Raw genomic sequence first — 23,860 nt, 5'->3', positions numbered from 1 at the left:
GTGTGGTTAAGAAAAACCTGTCAATATGACTTTGTTCACCTACATATTCTTTCCCGTGTTCTTTCATCTGATCCAGAAGACCTTGGTGAACAAAGTTATTTTTACAGTTTTTTGCTGCCCAAAAGTTTTCTTGCAGCTTTGACTGATTACAATTGAACCACTGAAGTAACGTGAAATGTTTTGACAGTGTTTTGGGTTCCATTTCTGGAATTTTTGTCAGAGTACAAGTAATTGTAATGCAAACAGAGCCCAAGTCTTTAAAAGAGATGTGATGTAATTTTGGCTATTATTTGCTTTATTTTATATAGAAGGTTATCACATTTTAAACTTCTGAGACCAAATTTAAATTCTAAAACACTAATCACACTGTAAAAATGCGGGGTTTAACACTGATTTGTGTTGGGACAACATGAAATGAATTATGTTAACTTGCTAGTTTTTTTTTTTTTTTTTTACAAATTTTAAGTTGATTAAACATAAAACAATTAAGTTGTCCCCTCATAAAACATCAATAATTGTGTTATTTTGGCTCATTTTAAATAAGTAGTTTAAACAAACATCATTTTTCCCAACTACCAACAAAGAAAACTTTTTCACGCAGTCATCTTAGGGCCTACTCACACTATGCCATCCGTACCGTGCCCAGGCCCGTTTCCTGGATCATTTGAGAAGTGTGAGTGCGCTGAATCGGACTCAAGCACAGTTCACTTGGCCGGCCCTGGCCCGGTTGGAAGAGGTGTGCCTGAGCCCGGTTCACTTGGGCTTTGGCGCGGTACGCTTGTGTGTGAGTGCAAAACGCGCCAAAGCCCGAAACTGAAAGCGAGACGTGACTTTTAAGGGGCTGTTTCATATGGATTTATTAATCATTCTTACTGTTCAGTGAACGCAAACTGTCGTAGTTTATTAAAGACGCAAACTCCTCACAGCACGACAGCTGCGTGCCTTCAGCAGACCTCCTTAATCCTGCAGCACGAGAGCTTTATGATTGTTTATGAGCGCCAAAAGTGGCGGATCTGTTCGGCGAAATATCTGACTGCGTGTCATTGCATCCCTAAGGACTGTTTGGTGAAATATTTGACGGCATATCAAACGACTAAAACGATATAACTAGAGAATGCTCCACTGTGCTGCTGAGTGAGAGAGCGCTTCTCACTGAACAGCCCAGCAGCGATGACGTAAGCGTGCCGAAGCCCGTTTGTGGTGTGAGCGCGGGCGGTCGGGGGAAACGGGAGGGGGGACAAGCGTGCTTTGGCCCGGTTCGAGGCAACTGTACCTAGTGTGAGTACGGCCTTAGTCTACCTGTTCTCTATTTAGAAATGTGTTGCATATTTAATGAATTAATTTCAGAACAAAGTCTACATGTTCTACTGATTCTAAATATGTTTTGCTGACAGATCATTTAGAACAGGGGTCACCAATCTTGTTCCTAGAGGTCCGGTGTCCTGCAAGGTTTAGCTCCAACTTGCCTTAACACACCTGCCTGGGTGTTTCAAGTATACCTAGTAAGACCTTGATAGCTTGTTCAGGTGTGTTTGATTAGGGTTGCAGCTAAAATCTGCAGGACACTGGACCTCCAGGAACAAGTTTGGTGATCCCTGATTTAGAATATGATGCGCCTCTGTTATAAACTTCTAAAAACACATCCACACCCACGAACATGGCGCAGCACAAAACAAGAAGTGATTGGTCGTCAGTCAAATAACACAGTGGCCGATCTTTAACCATTCAAAGCTACAAAAGTTCCCAGACCTTCAGCCGTCAGTCTGAGGTCTGGCTACGTGAGAGTATTTTGAGGCGTACTTACCCCAAAATCAAATGGAATCCAATACGTTTAGGGATCTAAAGATTTAGACATCTAATACAGATTAAAAACCAATTGTACTGTCTTGAATGCATGTGAAGTCAGAGACAAAAACAGATACAGCAATGAATCACATTATAGTCGATTCTCCAGCATGCATCTAAAGAACACTGTGGTTGAGATTCAGCCTGCCACGCTCCAACTGCACTGTTTACAACCATTACAATTCACCTCAGGGATCGATAAATCATTCATGACATAAGATGTTGCATATAATGTACCGCTAGTAGCTAAAGGCAACAAAAATGAGTGCACTTCAATCAATAGTGCTGTTTATAATATGATAAAACGAAACATTACGCTTTTTACTGAAACTTCTCCATTCAAAAAGTCAGAATTATTGGGTTTAATTATAAGTTTTGGCTTCGAAAGGTTAATTAAATGTCCTTCAGCCCCCCTGACTCCATCTCCACATATCATTTTCTCAATATCTCAGTAGCTTGATTAGGGGGCGAGGTTACTTAGCAGCTGTTGCTATGGGGACCTGAATGAGGATGAAATGAAAAAGAGGTTAAGTATATAGTGTGGCTTGGGTGCTGTCAGCTAATTTGTTCTCTGGAGAAGAAGAACTTTGTTTACCAGTCTCAATGGGACATAAACAGATGGCAAGCTCGGGTTGCTAAAACAACCGAAAACGATTTATTGATCACAACACCGCATTTGGGTGTTCTCGTGTGGCCTTGAGAACACACTTGGAAATTAATGCTATGGATTGCACAGTGCATTTCGGTTAATCGCATGTAAATGCAGACTGACCAACCACTTCTCTGAAGACAAGAAAACATCTTATACTGTTTATATAAGCCATAAATTGGTAGTTCACCCTAAATAAAAATTCTGTCAACATTTACTCATTATGATTTGATATAAAATTCAAATCAAGATATTTTAATGAAATTCATTCAATTTCTTTTTGGCCTAGACCTTTTATTAATCAGGGGTCGCCACAATGGAATGAACTGCCAATTTATCCCGCATATGCTTTACATAGTAGATGCAACCCAACACTATGCTCACACACATACAATTTAGCTTATTCAATTCACCATGTCTTTGGACTGTGGGGGAAACCTGAGCACCCGGAGGAAACCCACGCCAACACGGAGAGAACATGCAAACTTCACACAAAAATGCCAACTGACCCAGCTGGGGCTTAAACCAGCGACCTTCTTGCTGTGAGGTGATCATGCTACCCACTGCGCCCCTGTGATGCCATATTTTGATGAAATATCAGCCACTTATATAAAATCTATTCAACCAAAAGTTTGATGACTTAAAACGTTCATAAAGAAATAAAAAAAATAGTTTTGTGTATTTTCTCTTTTAAAGAGACATGATGGCATTCCGTGGTGAACATTTTTTACTCTTTACATACACTTACCGGCCATTTTATTAGGTACACCTATCCAACTGCTTGCTAATTTCTAATCAGCCAATCACGTCAGCAACTCGATACATTTAGGCATGTAGACATGGTCAAGACGATCTGCTGCAGTTCAAACCGAGCATCAGAATGGAGAAGAAAGGTGATTTAAGTGACTTTGAATGTGGCATGGTTGTTGGTGCCAGACGGTCTGGTAGTATTTCAGAAACGGCTGATCTACTGGGATTTTCACACGCAAACATCTCTAGGGTTTACAGAGAATGGGCCGAAAAAGAGAAAATATCCAGTGAGCGGCAGTTCTGTGGGCGCAAATGCCTTGTTGATGCCAGAGGTCAGAGGAGAATGGCCAGACTGGTTCCAGCTGATAGAAAGGCAACAGTAACTCAAGTAACCACTCATTACAACCGAGGTCTGAAGAAGAGAATCTCTAAACGCACAACACGCCCAACCTTGAGGCAGATGGGCTACAGCAGCAGATGACCACACTAAGTGCCACACCTGTCAGCCAAGAACAGGAAATTGAGGCTACAATTCACACAGGCTCACCAAAATTGGGCAATAGAAGGCTGGAAAAACGTTGCCTGGTCTGACAATTCTCGATTTCTGCTGCGACATTTAAATGGTAGTGTGAGAATTTGTCATCAACAATAGGGCTGGGCGATAATTCGATATCGATAATTATCACGATATAAAATTTTTCAATGAAACAATAATGACAGTTCTATAATTGCTTGATAATATTTACGCACTATGCGTAACATTGCGCAAGCATTTTGCAGCCTGCCCTTCCGACTGCCGCACGCCGTACAAGTTTACAGCCATACAGTGTTAGTTGCACTGAAAGGAGTAAGAAAGAAATAAGGTAAAAAAGGTCAGAGTCACAGACATTGTTGACAAGAAACTTCACTAGACTTCATAAGCTACTTTTTCGCTATCCGACACAAAACAGAGCAACTGGCATCGCAAACTGCTCAGACGACTCGTATCATCAAAAGCAGGCAACACCACGACCTGTTTCACCATGTAAAACAAGACCACCCTTATAAAGATGCTAAGATAATACAGACATACATTTGTGGTGTTTTTCAGTTAAAATAAAACTTTTACATGTTTTTCATGCATGAGAGGGCTTTAGCAATCAACCTAAAAAGTGTTGATTATTGTGAAATTGCACAGAAATAGAGAAGTAGTATTGCAAAGAACAGCAAATCGCATGCCCAGAATGAAGAAGTACTGTAAATCTAAGGTGACATTTGCATTAGAGGTCAACCATCAAGAGAAGATCAACGGAAGGCAAGGATGATAGAGTAAACAACTGTGGTATAAAAAGGAAACGTCTCTGAAAGAGAGTTTACAGTTGAACCTCTCCTGCGCAGTGTATTGCTTTTGGTTTCTGTCCTGCTTGAGCAAATAAAACTTATAATTTTTGACAGATTGACTCCGAACCCATTTTTGAACATGCTCTGGACCCTTTGAAGTCCAACAAGGGTTGGCAAACCAGCGCAGCTACCCAGCAGAGTCTCATGCCATCATTTTCGAAAGCCCTTACGACTCCGAGAAAAACCCCCGAAAAGACAGACGAAAGATATGACAGACGACACAATCTCAATCACATCTCAATGAACACTTGATGCTTGCTGTAAACTACAGATTGCACCATTTAAGGGTATTTGTTTAGACAATAATAAGATCTTTTGATGTTAAGCTTATGTTTCCTTTTTAATATTAAAATATTTGTTTTGAAATTTGTAATACCACTATTGTCTCTCATCGACGGTAAAAGAACCAGCCTTTACATATTTAAAGGACATAATCACAGAGGAGAAATCAGATGCTCAAGACATAATCTTTCAAATAATGACATATTAAAAATGCAGCAAATATATGACAGACGTTTACAACAGCAACAGCATTTTTTCCACGAAGCGAAGCATCATCCACCCGCAGTTGTTTAAGGCGGACACGAACTAAATAAATATAAACATATTTCCTTGAAAATGTATCTTTTTGTAACGAATTTTGTTTTGTATAATGTGTAACTTAATTTTGATGTATATTTTGTTGGTCAGATATCTACAGCATAAACAAGAAGAACGAATAACATCTGAGGTGAAGCACTTTAACAAAAGCCCGCTTTATGCTTTAGCGCCAAAACAATCCATCAAACTATTTTCACGGTTTTATTTTAATTCATTTACTAAGCTCGATGTGAACAGCATGAACTGGACAGTCTTTTCGCAGCACTGATAGATTTCTTGGGTTACCTCGGAAGAATAAACCTGGATGGAGCTCAGAAGCTCGCTGTGCAAATGGAGAGGCTCCCCGGCTGGCTCCCCGCATGTTTTCGTTGTGATGCGCGATCAGGGCTTGGCAAAGGACGGTTATGCCGCCCTCAACCCTAAAGTGAAACCGGGGGGTTGGGTGGGGGTGTCGAGGGATGCCACCCTCCCTATTCTGCCGCCCTAGACGCGGACATAACTGAGGGCGCGGGTGGTGAGGGTAGTGTCGCGGACGCCGCCCTAGATGCGGATATAACCGAGGGCTTGGGTGGTGAGCTTAGTGTTGCGGATGCTGCTCTAGACGTGGATATAACTGAGAGCGGGAGAGGTGAGGGTTGTGTCTGGGACGCCGCCCTCTGTATTCTGCCGCCCTAGGCCGCCTCTATGGACGCGCCGGCCCTGTGCGCGATTTGTAAAATGAGAGTCTGCATAGACCTATTCGTGCTAGTCTGTCAGACAAATTTGGTTAAAACGCGCGGATATATCGGAGATATGCGCATAACAAGGTTTTATGCAACCCGCAATATGGGATGTCAAGAGGGTGACGGCATAAGTAAGGTAAACTGCACACACTTGATGATGTAATGCGTCGATGCGTCTCAGCGCAAAGCATAACTAAACCTTTACATGTCCATGCTTAATCAGTCATCGATAATGTCTATCAATTAAAGCGTTATCGACAATCAATAGATCAAGTAATCATTAGCATCCCTAAATAAAATACATTAAAGTATATTTCACCCTAAATTCACCATATTCACCATTAAAAGGAGAGTTCATCCAAAACTGAAAATTCTCTGACTACTAACTCACGTTGTTCCAAATCGGGTTTATTTATTTATTTATTATTTCTGATGTTGAACAATAATATCCAATAACTTGTAGGTTATTGGTTGTTGAAAACTTGAACAAGAAAATGCTGAATTAAGATTGTTCTTTTGTTTATTATTTTATTATTTATATTGTCAGACAGCTAAAACATTTCACTAAATGTGTTAAATCAGCTGCACAAAGCCATTGGCATGTTGAAAATCTTATTGATGGATATAAAGATTTTACATTTATCACGATAAATATCGATATCGACTGATATGAAAAAAATTATCGTGATCGCCCAGCTCCAATCAACAACATGAAAGCATGGATCCATCCTACCTTGTACCAATGGTTCAGCGCGAATCATCTCAGACTGGTTTCTTGAACATGACAATGAGTTCACTGTACTCAAATGGCCTTCACACTCACCAGATCTCAATCCAATAGAACACCTTTGGGATGTGGTGGAATGGAGCATCATGAATGTGCAGCCGACAAATCTGCAGCAACTGCGTGATGCTATCATGTCAATATGGACCAAAGTCCCTAAAGAATATTTCCAGTACCTTGTTGAATATGTGCCATGAAGGATTAAGACAGTTCTGAAGGCAAGGTGTACCTAATAAAAAGGGCCGGTAAGTGTATATATGTCAACATTTAACAGTAGGAATTAATAAAAAAATTCCACCTTATTTACCAGTAAAAAAACGCTTACTAGAAACTTAATGGAAATGAATTGGTTCTTGCAGCTCAAATGTGTCATGTGACATGGAGGAATTAACCTTGTTGGTCCTCACACATCAAGCAAGCATGTTTAAAAAGGCCAGTTGACCCAAAAATGTATATTCTGTCATAATTTACTCATCTTCCACTTAATCTAAATCTGAGTTTCTTTCTTTTGTTAAACACAAAAGAAGATATATGGAAGAATGGTTTAAAACAAAACAGTCATCATCTTCTATAGTATTTTTGGTTTCTACTATGGATGTCAATGGCTGCTTTTTTACAACGTTCTTCAGATATCTTGTTTTATGTTCAACAAAAGAAAGAAATGTATGAGCGTTTAGAACCACTGAATTGCAGTAAATAATGAGGGAAAATTTCATTTTGGGCTAAAACATCCCTTTAAGTGTCTTCGACCAAATTTCAATTATGTAGACATTTACCTTATATGATCAGTGTTAATATATGTGAATTAAAATTGCATTAATTAATAATTTTGTTCATCATATAAAAGACTTGCATGCATACATAAAGACTAAAGAGTTAAACCATTCAATTTCATATGGATGCATTTTTGGACCTTTTTATAAATATGTTCAAAGAAGCAATAGAAATCTCTTTGATTAAAGCATCTTAATTTGTGTTCTGGTGAATGTATTTCTTATATGGGTTTAGAATGACATGAGGGAGATTAAATCTTTAGGTTTTGGGGGGAACCAACCCTTTAAATGAAAATTAAACGGAATATAAAGTTAATGAAAATTATAAATCGATTTACTTGTTATCTACCACACTGTGAGGTTTCCTGCTGTTTGGTACTGAGCATTTGGATAAATATTAATTGTTGGTGATGGTGCTGTAGCTTTCAAGATCCATCCTGGAAATGTTTCTTCTCTGATTAATGGTGTGACCCTGATTGTTTTAGGCCTCATTAATCTATTCTTAGCACCTGGTGAAACGCTCCTGTCATCCTGAGCTCATTTCATCTTTGTTATTCCGTCTCTGCATGTCTTTTATGATTATTTTCTGTGGATCCAGACTCTGATTAGATGGCTGACTCATTCTGTCTCTTCAGCTCATTTATAAGTCTCTCAGTCCTCGGGTTTGACTCACTTTTTCTGACTGCATTTAAAAATACCTAATCTCTGGATCTCTGCTTGCCCGTATCTGCCAACCCACCTCATCCATACTCAAATACCCGGTCTATATGACTAATAGAAATCTGCACAATCCCTCGCTGAAAGAAACTTTCGGTCAAATATAACCAACATTGCCTATTAAACATTTAGTTCCTCATTTTGTATATACTGTTTTCAGATTTTATATATATGTATATACTATTTGCATTATTCTCTTTTGTCTATTATATTTGCTTTATAACTAATACACCCATAAAGATTGGAGATTTAATCCGTTTCTGGAGATCAGATGACACTGTTAAATTGTTTGGTCTACTAGAACATGTGCTAAGTATCAAAATGGGTTACTTTGGTGCAGTAATTCACTAAAAATATAACATAATTACATTCTGTTTTGTCATTTACATTTTTTTGTGGTTTATTTGATACAAAGTAAAATAAGTAAAAAATACTTAACGAAAAGCCAAAACACATTTTTTTGAAATGTTGACAGTCATAATATATGTCCCACGCTGCAAAAAACACTATTACGACACATATATTTCAATAAAAATTGAAAGTTGGTTGTTTTTGCCTTACTTCAAGCAAATTCGTTTATACTGTTTGAAATTTTTTAAGCTGCGTCATGGAGATTAGATCCTACAAATGTGCTGCAAAGAAGGTTTTGTTTTCACTTCCCGCTATGAGAGCGCAGCTGGACTCATGTGTGGATTACAGTGGTCTGCTAACACGCGACAAAATACATTTGTAAAAACATTTTTTACCCGAGAGCTTTTCGCATCTGGAAATTGTAAAATCAGGATTTGCCGCTCATCTTCTTTGAAAAAAGATGCGGTTCCAATCTGTGTTGATTGTCCTGTCTGTACAGATTTGGTAAGTGCGTGATCAGTGTTCTTTATTCATGTTTATTCAGATAGCAAATTTAGCTAATGTCATCAGTAGTACTCTTTCAGTATTTATAGACGTACCTTAGTCAAAATGATTTAGTTACTAAGTTTACAGTACGTTAATATCACAACAATATTATGGACTGAAAGATCCTCTGTAAATGCTGCTTTTTGAGTGTAAACATGTAAACACCACAATCAAACTATTTTTGCCATCATTCAGAAGCTCAAATGTGCCATGTGATATGCAAGAATTAACCTCATTGGTTCTCACACAACAAGCGCGCATGTTTAAAGGGATAGTTCACCCAAAAATGTTAAATTCTGTCATCATTTATTCATCCTCCACTTTTTTCAAAACCTAATGAAATTCTTTCTTATGTAGAACACACACACAAAATAGATATACCAAAGAACTTTGGAAACTGGTAACTTCCTTTTTATTTTCCTTCTATGTCTAGCGGTTTCTAACATTCTTCAATATGTCTAATTTTGTTTTTACCAGAAGAAAGAAACTCAGATATGTTTGGAACATCTTTTACAAGAGTAAATGATGAGTAAATTGTAATTTTAGTGTGAACTATCCCTATAAGACAACAGTGCAGACCATCTTTTGGTCTAATTGTTTTTAAATATATCCTTAATTAATTAATTAATTAATTATGCTTTAATATCTGACCCTGGACAACAAAACAGTCATAAGGAAATTGAGATCACTAAGCTGAATATATAGGCTTTACAATGATGCACTGTTTGTTAAGATAGGACAATATTTGGTAAATAAATAACTATATGAGTAGTTCAAATCTGCTATTAATCGAATAGAATATTATTATTGAGGAAAACAAACTTTGAAGTTGTAAAAAGTTCTTAGCAATGTGTTTACTAATAACTGAAAGTTTTAATATATTAACGGTAGTTTTGATAAATTTACAAAATGTCTTCACGGAACGTTGAATATTCTTAATATTCATTAATATTCTTCTTAAAATATCATTTCGACTCATGAGATGTATAGTTAGCTATTCTTACAAAAATACTTGGACAACTGAAGACTTGTTTAGTAGTCCAAGGTCACACGTGTGTCAATAATAACCATATTTATTTGCCATGAACTAAACACGTGGTGATTAACAGCTTTAAAATGGGTACAGAATTCCACTTTCCCTCATTCATTCATTTACTTTTCGGCTTAGTCCCTTTATTAATCAGGGGTCGCGACAGCGGAATGAACCGCCAACCCATCCAGCATATGTTTTATGCAGCGAATGCCCTTCCAGCTGCATCACTTCACTTTCAGAATTTCACTTTCAACAAATAATGACTTTTACTTACAAAGATGTCTTTTTGGGAAGTTTTAGGTTGTGTTTTGTTAATATACACTCCAAACCCCCTATGACCAGAAGAGTACCATGATGCTTTGAGATATGCTTAAATGATAACTGTATTTCTCTCCCACACACTAAAGCGACAGCGCACAAATAGAACCTATTTTAATGCTAAACTAACGTTTTGCATAACATCCAACATAAAACTCCTAATGTAATTTTGAGCTTTTAGATATGGATCATCATAAAGTTAAAACAATTATTTTGACAAGTAGTTGATCAGAGTCATTCTGTACAACACATAAGATGAGGAAAGCATTGTTCTTGTATAAATAATAACCATTATTGACAACTTTTGCAAGGTGTTTTGCTAATGTGTACAGGTTTCAGTTCCAATTTTCACCATTTTTCCCTCAAAAAAAACAAATTCCTGTGGACTAAAAAAAATATCTTCTGTAAATCCTTGAACATTTCAATAGCATGCACCTTCAAAATAGCTGGGGTTATGGGACACTTAGATGGTAAAGTCACCATAATGCTATCCGTTAAATGATCTTTTGGTAATTTCTAGATCAAATGTTATTTAGGAACAGGCTTACAAGTTACAACATATCAAAAAACAAGAAAGTCATTGCCAATCAACAACGTAATATTAGCTGTAATCAATGAATAATGATGTTGAAAAACCTTTAAGATGTGTAAGAAGCTTTGGATCATTTCACCACAGAAATACTGGTGCTTTTAATACATGCCTTTTAATACATCAACCCTAAAATGAGGGTATTAATTATTGCAAATGCTTGGACGTGTTTGTATAGCATGCACTAGTTCGTGTATTTCTGTGTTATTACATTTAGATGGAAATATGTCACCACAGTGCCATTCCTTAAATTATATTTAGCAGATTTGCTGAGCAAATTATTCATGCTTACATCAGTATAATGACTAATATTTGCCAAAATTCTGACTTTTGGATACCTTTAAGATGTATTGTTGTTTACAAGTTACAAATAGTTAAGAATAATAACTATTTCTAACTGTCATTCTATTTTTACATATATATATGTACTGATTTCCATATTGCATTAGCATGGCATTTGTATGCCAAGTATTGTACCGTCGAATGTTAACATGTCTACCTCTTAGGCCATGATTCAGCATTATTATCCATTATTAAATATGGTAGGCAATCAAGTAAGTGTCTGCTGACATCAATTTTTCAATCTAAACTTGTAATATTCTTCTATAACCGGATTCTTCTAGAACATTACCTCACATTCATGCATGTATGTTACAGGCGGTTTACTTCCACACGCGGAGGGATAAAAGCTGTGTGGCGCGGCATGGATGGAGCACCAGCGGCGGAGGGACACAGAGAGGCAGACTGAGCGCGTCGGCTCTTCATCTCGCCGGCATCATTCAGCCAGAGACGCTTCATAATCCTCTGCGCTGCATATGCTCTTCTATCATTATATCAAAAGCAGCCACATGTGCTTTTAAAAACCAATGCAGCTTGGCCCATTCTTTACGTTTTTTCTGTATGTAGACCCCCTCTAATACGTTATTACGCATGGTTACTCCAAGTATCTATAGATTTCATTTATAGACAGAGGGTCCTTCAAACGCTGCCCGTCGTTATCCGTGCAAGAGCTTCATTTTTTCTTGTGTCCAGCTTGACTGAAAGCAAACGCCGTTTGACAGACTGAAGAAACAGCGACTGACGGCTCCAAAATGGGGGTAAGAGTCTATTTGAAATGGATGTTTCAGTCATCGATAACTGCTGGTGCTGAGATTTAATGACATGTATGTAACGTTAGGCTGCATTACGTGCATTTAACAGGTGCGTTTATGTTTCAATCAACGCAATGTTTGTTGCTAACTATAATGTGCATTTTACGTAATATTGTCGGTTATCTTAACAGCAGGATGCAGGTTTAACATCATTGACATTGTGAAATTATGCCGCACGATTGGGCAATTGCGTCAAGTCGGATGCTTCATTTTTTGCGCCCAGTCCGATGCGTCATGATGCAGTTAAAGGACAGAAATGAAATATTCTAGTGAATTTACACACATGGTACACACCCACATTGTCATATAAGGTTATTACACCATAATATCTAATGATTTCTGCTTGTAATTAGACTGAGAGACTGGTATGTGTCATACCTCAGTCTTGAGGTGAACGCAAAAAATGAACTGCAGATGAAATATAATAATGAACTGTGGTATATTTATATAATATGTTTGAAATTCATACATGTATGCTATCATATTTCGTATTCAGTTTCACATTATGGTTATTTGTTGCCTCTTTTTGTTTCTGTCAAACGTGACAGCGCGTTAGGAATATAATAAGGACCGCAGTAATGACCATTTCTGTGAGGCAATATTACGTCTGATTTTAAAATCACACCAGAAAACTTACATTGGGTTTAAGTTACCTCATTATATTAGATTCAGAAAACATCTGTTTTTGAAACCCAAGGTTTATATATAGACCATTTCAGGTTGCTAGTTGGAAAGGCGACATCTTAACCATTTCTCCTCAGTCATTTTTATATGCAGGTCGTTTGCCTGAGGAGAATTTCTGTCAGTCTCCTAAATGTAAGGCGTTAACCACAGATGGGGGTGGGGGAGCATATGGATTTGGGATGACTGCATCTGGGCTGACCCGTTTCAATAGTTTCACAGTCGACTATGAAACTTCTGTATTACATTTATGACAATAAATCCTAATCATTATCGGTAAGAAGATGCGTATAACTGCGTCAAAATGGGTGTCTGCTGATTCACCAAGCTCTAAAATATTGAATTCCTTTCGCCATCAAATGGCCTCTAGGTTATTAATCTGCGACCTTGCAGTAACGTTATCCTATTTAAAATGGTATTCAAGATCTACAAATCAGCTGGTCTGAAATTAAACGGCGATGCTGTAACGCAAGGCCATATCAATCCTCAAGATGTACCTTTCAACATCACGCGATGTTCTGTGTCTCGGTCTCTGTGTCGTTTTTGACATGCTGATATCGTGATGTCGTGATGCCCGGAGGGGTAACCGGGCTCAACGGTCGGTGACTGCGTCAAAGTGAAGGCTGATCAATGAGAGTGGAAATTCCCGAAGAAGCGCCGCGATTGGGCGGCTGTGACGAGGAGGCGGGACTATATGCGCACAGCTGCCGGTGATTGATTTGTCGTGAGCCAATCAATCAGTAGCTAGAGGCTGCATGATTGGCACAGAGCGCTAGGGGCAAAAGCAAGGGCTGGGGTTTGAGAGGGTGATTCAGGAGGGGAATGAAGTGAGCATGAAGGTGAACCATGGGGTTACAAGAGGTGGTTACCTGGAGTCACCGTGAGAGAGGAAGCCAGTCATTTCATTGGAGGTGCAGGTGCTTTGCTGGCAATTTATATCATCCCAAGTGGATGTTTATTGGTGGGTGAATATGTTTGGATAGGATAGCATATATATCTACATACAGTTGAAGTCAGAATTATTAGCCCCCCTATGAATTTTTTTTTTTTTCAATGTCTCCCAAATGAAGTTTTACTGAGCAATGAAATTTTCACAGTATGTCTGATAATATTTTTTCTTCCAAAGAAAGTCTTATTTGTTTTATTTTGGCTAGAATAGAAGCAGGTTTTAATTTTTTAAAAAAACATTTTAAGGTCAAAATTATTAGCTCCTATTAGCGATATTTTATTTTGATAGTCTACAGAACAAACCATTGTTTTACAACAACTTGCCTCATTACCCGTACCTGCCTAGTTAACCTAATTAACCTAGTTAAGCCTGTAAATGTCACTTTAAGCTGTATAGAAGTGTCTTAAAATATCAGTAAAATATTATTCACTGTTATCATAGTAAAGATAAAATAAATCAGTTATTAGAAAAGAGATTTTAAAACTATTATGTTAAGAAATATGTTGACAAAAAAGTCTTTGCTCTGTTAAACAGAAATTGGGGAAAAATTAACAGGAGGGCTAATAATTCAGGGGGTCTAATAATTCTGACTTCAACTGTATATAACATCCATAATAACATCTAACATACTTAATAACATACAGTTTCTGCAGTAATAGGTTCTAAATGATTTGTGTAGTTTCAATTCTAGTATACACTTCTTTATAATGTTAATACTTATCGACAGATTTATATTTCTAGAAAATACTAAGATAGCACAATTGAGAGTCATTGCATTGATTTAATTTACTGATTTATGGACATATGTACTGTATTAGGCCTCATTTTATACTGGGTTAACTGTATAGGGATTAGTGAATGTGTTGCCTACTTAATAATTAGTAGGCAACACAAGCTGTGTCCAAAAATGCATGCAGTATAGTTGGTTTGAAACATTTGTGACCATTAAAAAGCTATTCTATATAGTATGAATATGTGTATATCAACACACAGTATGCGCCATGTGCATCAATTCTCTCCTGAGACTTAAAGTGTAAATCAAATGCACACTTTAGGATCTCATTAGTAGTCGGTAATCTTGGGTTTTTACCCACTCTTACTCTTGATTGCAATATTGTAGACTTAGCAAATGCACACACAAACAACCAGTTTAAATCTTAAAGATAGTGTCCAATTTGAGAATTTCGGCTTTCGAAAGGGCGTTTGCCAACATTGTGGCCACTTTGCATCCTTGATACCCACTTCTGCCAAGCCCAAAGTGTACTTTGGCTGTCCTTGTTCTGCATTAATTTCATGCAATGGTCTCGTGATGCAGTTTTTACCACTGAGAGTGTCAAACTTGAGTACAATTTTTCCTCAGAGACATTCTAGGGGGCAGGATTACACGATATTTATTCCATAAAGCATTAACAGATGGTAATATGTTACAGCAATTTATTTTAGTTGAATGGCAAAGACCCCTGTCTTTAGTCTAGATCTTTGGGATTCAGCTGTTCCTGCTTGAAGATGAAGGCAGGGCTGGAGCCATCCCCCAACTCGTGGACAAGGAGGAGCAATGAGGTGGTGGGGAGGGTGGAGGAGAAGATCAGTGTCTTCAACTGTGAACATAAAAGTGATTGGCCAGACCTTATAGTTACAATGAATGACATAATGCCATTAGTATTGGTTTATATTTATTCATTTAGCTTCTATCTAAAGTGATTCTCTCTCACACACACACAAACACACACACGCACCCAGAGCCTTAGCCGTGGTATTGAGGGTGAAGAAAATTGTAGTTATTCACTCCCCCACCTACAATCCCTGCAGGTGCCAGGACTCGAACTTGTTACTCAAGTTTAACTCTCTAACTATTAGGCCACGGCTGAGGGAAGTTATCATGAACATACCCAGCCAATGGGTTACAATTTTTATTCAACAATTGGGTTTTTGCCTATTTTATCAACATTAAAGATAAAACAACCACATTTTCATTTAAAAAAATACAAAAAATCCGAAACAATTCTTATTTCTTCAGCTTAATCCTTGATTTATCAGGAGTCGCCACAGCAGAATGAACCGCCAACTACTCTGGCATATGTTTTTACACAGCAGATGCCTCTACAGCCACAAACCAGCTCCGTGCTGGAATAATCAGAGACAGTTATTGAATTAAAATAATGGGAACACTTTACAACAGGGAATACATACTGTAGTTAATGTTAGTTAATGCACATACTAACATGAATAAACAACGAACAATACATTTATTACAGTATTCATTTTTTGTTTGTTAATGATAGCTAATGAAAATACAGTTGTTTGTCATTACTTAATGGTAACACGTGGTGCTTTAACTAATGTTAAACAGCACAGTATTGGTTTTTAATAATGCATTAGTAAATGTTGAACTTAATAATTGCTGTGTGGTTCATTGTTCCTTCATGTTAGTAAACATAATAACTATATGTGCAGTATTGTAAAGTGTTACTAAAATCATTTAGAATTACTCCCTGATTTAGTCATGCAATGTAATCTCTGAAATGTGATATTAAAAAATATCCTTAAATTATCTGAAAAATATCCGTTTTCCGTATTTTGAGATTCATGTTTTTATTTTTCTCTATTTATGCTTTTGAATTGCATTGTGTGATCTTAACCTTTCTTCTAGCAACATTGAACATTGAAAAAGATACAAAAAAGTGACTTTTAGGAACATTTTTAATGCAGTATAGTCTGGGTTGGTGTTGTATATTACACTACAAATATCTTGTAATAAACCGTTTGTTAAATAAACATTTTTAGTTATTTTACAGACTTATTTCTCTATGTATTACTTCTTATAAACTATATTATTTAAAACTACTAAAATGTAAATTAAAGTCTCTTAGTTTAGCTGTAAGGTCAAGGTCTCAAAATGCAATTCACAATTGTAAATAAACGGACAAAACTAGCGAATCACAAATTACGGAAACTATTCATTTTCAGATAATTTTTACAGTGTAAGGTAGATATTTTTTTATTTTTTAAACAGTATAAGCTTTACTGTACTACACTGCAGCCAAGGTTTTGCCCTCTGAAATAGTAACAAGATGGACAGATGCATGATATCATTATATGGATGAAAGATAGGGTTTTAGTGGGCGGTTTACCTGGTGTCACATTGAAAACGGAGGTGAACCGTTCTTGAGAGGCTCAGGTGCTTGGGGTTGTCGGCAATTAGTATGACGTGCATGTTTCTTAGAGGGCGACTCTGCTGCGATGCCCTTGGGACATGCATCCTGAGATACCAGTCTGTCTGAGGCTTCAAGGGCACAGCAGGTGATGTTTAGAGTAGCAGGAATGTCATTCGCCAGAGACAAATCCGGTTTGCACACTCAGCTGTGATTTTGTTTGATTCCTTTCTAGAAAATCCACTATGCTGCCATTTTGATGTTAACGTAAAGATGGCAACAGTGAGGTTTAAATATCTATAGCTTTACATTTGACGTGATTGATGTTTTTGTTGGAGGGAATCGCATAAAGACTGGTGGTGGTGAAAAATCTTATAATAGACGGTTGTGTAATGGACGCCGTTCGATAGCTCATTCTCAGTGAGTGATTTTGGATATGTATGTGTGTGTACTTTCCACTAAAGCATGCAATCAAGCCTTATTTTGTGTCAAAGCCCGGGGTCATATGAAGCAAAGGCTATGGCAGACACGCTATCAGTCAATTTGCCAGATGCCAACATGATGTCATATCCTGCGGGACCTTCAAGGTCAGTCAGCAAGCTTGTTTGATTGGCCCTCAAAAGTCAATAGCAGGTTTAAATAAATCAGTTTGTTCCACATCAAGGTTGCTTTTCTGTATATTTAGCGATTGTGGCCATGATGGCGTCAACAACCAGTCTGGCTTGTGATAAAATAAATTCAACCTTTTTAAATTATCATGCAAAGATTTTAGATGAGTCCCAAATGACACACTATACACTTTACACTTTTGCTTCCTAGAGATGGGTTGCAGCTGGAAGGGCATCCGCTGTGTAAAAACTTGCTGGATAAGTTGGCGGTTCAATTCGCTGTGGCGACCCCAGATTAATAAAGGGACTAAGCCGACAAGAAGATGAATGAATGAATGAAATTCAAACCGTTTCCCTGATGGCGTTTGACGGTTGCCAAATTTGTGAAATAAATGACCACACCACCAAATAATACAACCCAGGCTCATTGTGGAAACGTAGCCCCGCGGACGTTTCTGCGGACCACGATTTACGTCCCGGGAGGTACGTATTCGTGCGTTTTTTGTTTTCGCGGATCCGCGAGAGGCCGCTGTGCGCGCTTTTTCGCGTCTCTGGCGCCTCTCGGGAGCGCGCGCCGTTCGCGCCCGTGCCGTTCTCACGCGAAAAGCCGCCGGATCAGCCGACTCGGCCGCCCTCTTCTTCCTCCTCCTCCTCTTCCTTCCCTAAACCCGAGCGACTGTTTGCAAAAGCTGTCCAGAAAAAAAAAAAAAGCAAAAGCCCTCGTTTTCGATTTCGCATTCTTGCCTTATTTTTCGGATTCCATTTTTCGTCTTACCTGATTTCCGGAACCGCTGTTTCCCGGACTCGATTCCGGTCGTCGTCCCCGCGGCCGGCTCCTCCTTCTCCTCCGGGGCCTCCGCTCCGCCGACGCAACGCTGTGAGCTAAGCGGACAAACTGGTTGCATTAGGAAAGCCCTCCACTCGGAGGCGAGCCGGCGAGCGCAAAGAGGAGGGGCGAAGCGGCGCCATACCGCCCCGCAGCGTTCGCTCGAAAAAAACTAAACGCGGCCTTACGTACCTCCGGCCACGTAAATCGCGGTCTCCAGAAACGTCCGCGGGGCTACGTTTCCAGAATGAGCTTGGGTTGAAATAATACCTGCCATGAGTATAATCGCATTTATTATCAGGAGGCGATATAATCACTCTCGTAGGGGAATTTTGCTTTCACAATCCAAAATAAATAAAATAATCCAACATCAGTGTCTGATAGCTCCGCCCTTTTTGCTATGTGAGCACACCTGTGACCGTTGAGTGTGTGAAGTGTCCAACATCACACACTTCTTAACGGTTGAATAAGTGCATCTTCCGGGTATTTAAAGAGCACTTAATCTTTTTAGAATAAAACAAAAAATGCTGTATTTTACATGCCAGGTCTATTTGGCGATGTCACATAATGAGGAAAATTACATGCATGTTAACTGAATATGTAGCATGCATTGAAACCCAGTCCAGCGGAAAAAGCAATGAAATGACCAGCCTGATCTCACGAGGAAACATAACTATTTTACATTTTGTCAGTTTAGTGGCTAATTCGGACTTGAATGATATCAGATTTGAATGATATTACTCGATTGAATAACCGTTATCAGTGGATATCAGCTGATAGATATGGGCCAGTAGGGGCGTTCTGCACCTACTAATAGGCTCAGATGGCTGCAATCATCCATCCAGATCCAGATCTGTTTTTACATTACCGTTTTTACCGTTGGATTTAGTGTTGGGGTAGGGGTACATGTTAATAAAACACATTTAATAGGAAATTTACAGCCTGATCTCACGAGAAAATGTAAGTATTTTACGTTTTGTCAGTTTAGTGGCTAATTCGGGCAAATTCGTATGAGTTCAGTTGTATGAAAATATATGATTTTAAAAAGGCGGCAAACCCCACCCCTAAACCCAACCGTCATTGAGGGATAAGCAAATCATATTAAATTGTACAAATGAGATTGAACGAATTGATTTAGCCACTAAATCAAAAAGTTACGAATTGTTGTTAGATAGCATTAAAATTACTTAAAATTAATAACGAATTTGTTTACTTATTAAGTAACTAATGCTTTGTGTCTATTTAGCCGTACATTTCAGTGTAGTACAGTATGGTTTTTCGGTAACCTTGAACACTACTATCAGTGCCCTTTGTCACATGGCATGGCGTACACCGGAAAGCTGTGATCGGCACAGTTCTCGCTTAGAAGAAGAAAGCTGTACGGGCCAATCAGATATTGTTGAAAATATAATTAACATGCCTCAAGTCAAAGTGTGTTGAAATAAGTATTATAAATTTACCCGAATGGTCTAATATTTTCGGTGAAGATACATGCTTTTTCTAATCACTAATATTGCCCACTAGGGCTGAACAATATATTGTTTCAGCATCGATATCACAATGTGCGTATTTGCAGTAGTCACATCACAAAATCTGCAATGTTGAGTCTGAATTATGGTTAACCAGGACCTACAGAATTTTATTTAATTACTATATTTAAATGGAATTTTTGTCATTTTCTTTTGCTCGATTTACATGTTCTCTTGCACTACTGACAGATAATTTTGTTTGTTTTAAACTTTATAAAGGAAAAGTTGAAAACAAAACAAAAATTTTTTCTTGTTGTAAGAGTTTGTAGATATTTAGACTAAAAACAAGACAAAGCAAACAAGAAGAGCATTTCTTTGCATTGTGATTATTCAATTTTTGTACATGAATATTGTTAAACTCCAAAGGAAAAAAAAGTGCATTTCAAACTTTCTTGTGAGTTAAATATATATTTCAGAAAAATAAAATATCGCAATATCAGATTTTTTCAAAATCGTGAAGCTATATTGCCCAAAATACATTGTACTTTGGAAGTGAATTCAATTAGAACAGCAAATGCATGTAAAAAAATTTCACAAACTAAAAAATATGGAGTATACACACAACCGCTTAGCGGAGAAGCTTTAATAGAGAATGACTGTTAATTAATATTTGACCTAGTAGAAAATATTTAAATCATGTTTTCCACATTATATTTAATCTGCAACAACTATGTCAACTTCTATAAATCTATGCTTGGCCATTGAGTTCTGAATGCATATTTCTGTGATTACCTGAGATTTCTTTGCATGCTGTTTCTTCTTAAGAATGGTAGTAAATTAGTATTGAAAGACATGTGGATGTGTCGAGATGATAGCATGTAATTGAGCAACATAACGGTCTATTAATAAGGAAGTAGTATGTCCCAAAACTTGCGTACTTTTCTGTTACATACTCAAAAGCTTGTAATTTTTCTTTACAAATCATAGTGTAGGTAGGCAAGTTGAAACACGGCAATTGCATTATTATGAGGGATTTAAAAAATGGTGCTTTCTGTGTTGTCTTGTTGAATGCACTCACTCAAAACATTACTTTTACTGCATTTTCAAACTACTTATTTAAAATGAACTGAATCTACACATTTTTAAGTCTTTTTTTTAGGGGCAACTTAATTTTTTTATGTTCAATCCACATTATTTTTTTAAATGATATAGTTAACTTAATCGATTTGTGTAGGAAGAACATATAGGAATTGTGTGGAACCCTAAATTTTTTTTACAGTGTTGGAGATGATTCTCTGTAATAGCTTTCAGCAGCGAGTCTAGCTCCACCCTTTTAGTGAAGTGTTTTTGCGTTAGGTACACTTACAAAAGGACCTGCAAGTGAAAATCTTACAGTTCAATATTTTGGTACCTATGACAGTGGAAATGGACATAAATGCATATCATACTGTAAAGAAGTAATGCAGTATTGTAATACACTGGACAAAAAGATTAATTGGATTTATACAACTATTTTAAGGTAAGTGGTTGCAAACATTTATTTGGGCTGAATTTAAACAAACAAATGAAGATGAACATTCCTAATTTAATTTGTTTGTTTAAATTCAGCCCATATGAATTGTTTGCAACCAGTTACCTCAAAACAATTTAGTGAATCTACTGAATCAGGTTTTTTTTCAGTGTATTTTACTTTTAAATGTATCTTCCCCTAAATATGCCTTATTTTATTAACACTTTAAGTCAATCTTATTTTCTTACTAAATTTCCAACATACACACAGAACTGAGACATTCTAATTCACACCCTCCGTTTAGAAATCTGTTGCACACACTGTATAAAAACAGTCTTCACAAAATTCATTCATGCTGTCCCAACACAAATCCACTCCATTGATGTAAATAATTTAAGTAGATCTTAAACTAGATAGATAGATAGATAGATAGATAGATAGATAGATAGATAGATAGATAGATAGATAGATAGATAGATAGATAGATAGATAGATAGATAGATAGATAGATAGATAGATAGATAGATAGATAGATAGATAGATAAGTCTTAATTATCTATCATAGATAAGACAATAAGTCCTAAATTGTGTTGTTTCAGCACATTTTAAATAAGTAGTTTGAACAAGCAGCAAAAAATCATTTCTTTGAGTTCACCAACGTCGCCTTTTTCCGACTTGAATGCATGCACAGTATGCGTCAGTGTTTCTGAACATGATAGACTGCACTGCTTGGACGCAGAGCATCCCACACAGATATCTGCTTCCATGTGCATGTTTGAGGTAAACACTTAGGGGTAGCTTTACTGCAGCTGTAACACATAATTAGCCTCAACACTCTTGTGAGGCTTGTTTTATTGGTGTCGTTATCCAACCACAAGATTTCTCTAGAAGGTTTGCTAAGGGTGTGAATGTACTTTGTTAATCTAATAGAGTGCGTAGAGTACTCAGTTTTTTCCATATCCTCAAGGTCATTAGACGAAGCCTTGGAAAGAGATAGAGAGAATCCTTTTGTCAAAGGCAGAGAGTGCTGCTCTCTCTGACGGCCATGTTTAAGCTTTAACTACCATTTTGTGATTTCTTCTTTGGTGTCCTTTAGCTGTTTAGCTCTTAATACGATAGCTAATCTTCAGAACAGTTTATCCTCACTCTCATGCTGTTCTATGCGCTTTTCTTGTGTGAAAAACGAAGATGTTCGGTAGAATGTTCAAGCTGTGTTTTTGTGCACTATGAAATCTAATTTGGATCTTGGGTGTCATACTCTAAAATGCTAAAATGTATAATCAACACTAGATTTGAATGATACTACTCGATTGAATGGTCGTTATCAGTGGAGATCAGCTGATGGATATGAGCCAGTAGGGGCCTTCTGCACCTACTAATAGGCTCAGATTGCTTTAATTATCCATCAAGATCCAGACTCCAGATCGAGATCTGTTTTTACATTAACGTTTTTACGGTTGGATTTTATTGTTGGAGTAGGGGTTGATGTTAATAAAATACAATTAATGGGAAATTTACAGCCTGATCTTACGAGAAAACGTAAGTATTTTACGTTTTGTCAGTTTAATGGCTAATTCATACGAATTCAAGTTCAGTCGTATGAAAATGTACGATTGTAAAAAGAAGGCGTGGCACCCAACCCCTCCCCTAAACCCAACCGTCATTGGTTGATGAGCAAATTGTACGAATTACATTGCAATAATTCACATGAATTAGCCTCTAAATCAAAATAAAAGTTACAAATTGCCGTGAGATTGCATTGGAAATTTATTAAATAACATAAATAATTCTCAAAAATGGCTGTAGCCATATGTGAGCTATAGATGATTAACCATGTTGATTAATGATTAAAGCATTCTGAGCCTACTAGTAGTCGCAAAAGGCCCCTACTAGCCCATATCTATCAGCTGATAACCACTGATAACACCCACTCAATCAAGTAAAAACATTCGAATTGGCTGGACAAATAAAGTCAGCTATTTGATCTATATAAGACTTAATTGTAAAAAAAAAAATAGCATTGTTTTTGTTCTTTGTTTTAGTTTTTTAGTTTTTGTGAACATCAAACAGTAAATACTTGGCAACAAATTGGGCTGTAGAGCCAACTCAGAAATTGTTCATAAGATTTGTAAGAGTTAAATGTGATATATCATAGTAGAAAAGTATATTTTCTTCTAAATCTTCTAATCTTTTAAATGTTTTTACAACGTACTTGAAAATACATTTTTTGATATGCACAGAATAGAAATTTGTGTAGGATTTAGAGTACATTGAAAAACCCAAGTATTTAACAGTGTAATGTCACAAATGATTACAAAAAAAACTGCAAACATCATCATTGTAAAGACAAAAATTTTGAAGTAAAACACAAATATGTTTTTGTCCTCATATACTTCGTGGAAAATAATGTTTCTATTGGAAATAATGTCACCATCATTCTCAGAAAACATATTTCCA

General features: G+C 37.2%; 1 protein-coding gene and 1 long non-coding RNA gene across 2 annotated transcripts in view; one reads left to right on the top strand and one right to left on the bottom strand.

Annotated features, from left to right (window-relative positions):
• Window positions 1-11,890: 11,890 nt before the first annotated feature.
• The window catches only part of atp1a3a (ATPase Na+/K+ transporting subunit alpha 3a), a 58,357-nt gene continuing 46,387 nt past the window's right edge, over window positions 11,891-23,860 (top strand). Inside the window, 1 exon segment of the mRNA NM_131684.2 lies at window positions 11,891-12,154. Coding sequence (NP_571759.2) covers window positions 12,149-12,154 — 6 coding nt within the window. The 5' untranslated portion in view covers window positions 11,891-12,148.
• On the bottom strand, window positions 12,817-20,369 carry LOC141379001 (uncharacterized). Its single transcript, XR_012394882.1, has 2 exons — window positions 19,984-20,369; window positions 12,817-18,434 (listed from the first exon to the last, which is right to left on the bottom strand). It is a non-coding gene; the product is annotated as an uncharacterized lncRNA (long non-coding RNA).

Source organism: Danio rerio, chromosome 19 (genome assembly GCF_049306965.1).
Source record: "Danio rerio strain Tuebingen ecotype United States chromosome 19, GRCz12tu, whole genome shotgun sequence".
Lineage (NCBI taxonomy): Eukaryota > Metazoa > Chordata > Actinopteri > Cypriniformes > Danionidae > Danio > Danio rerio.
Note: the sequence above shows the minus strand (reverse complement) of the source record. Positions and strands in the feature narration are given on the sequence as shown.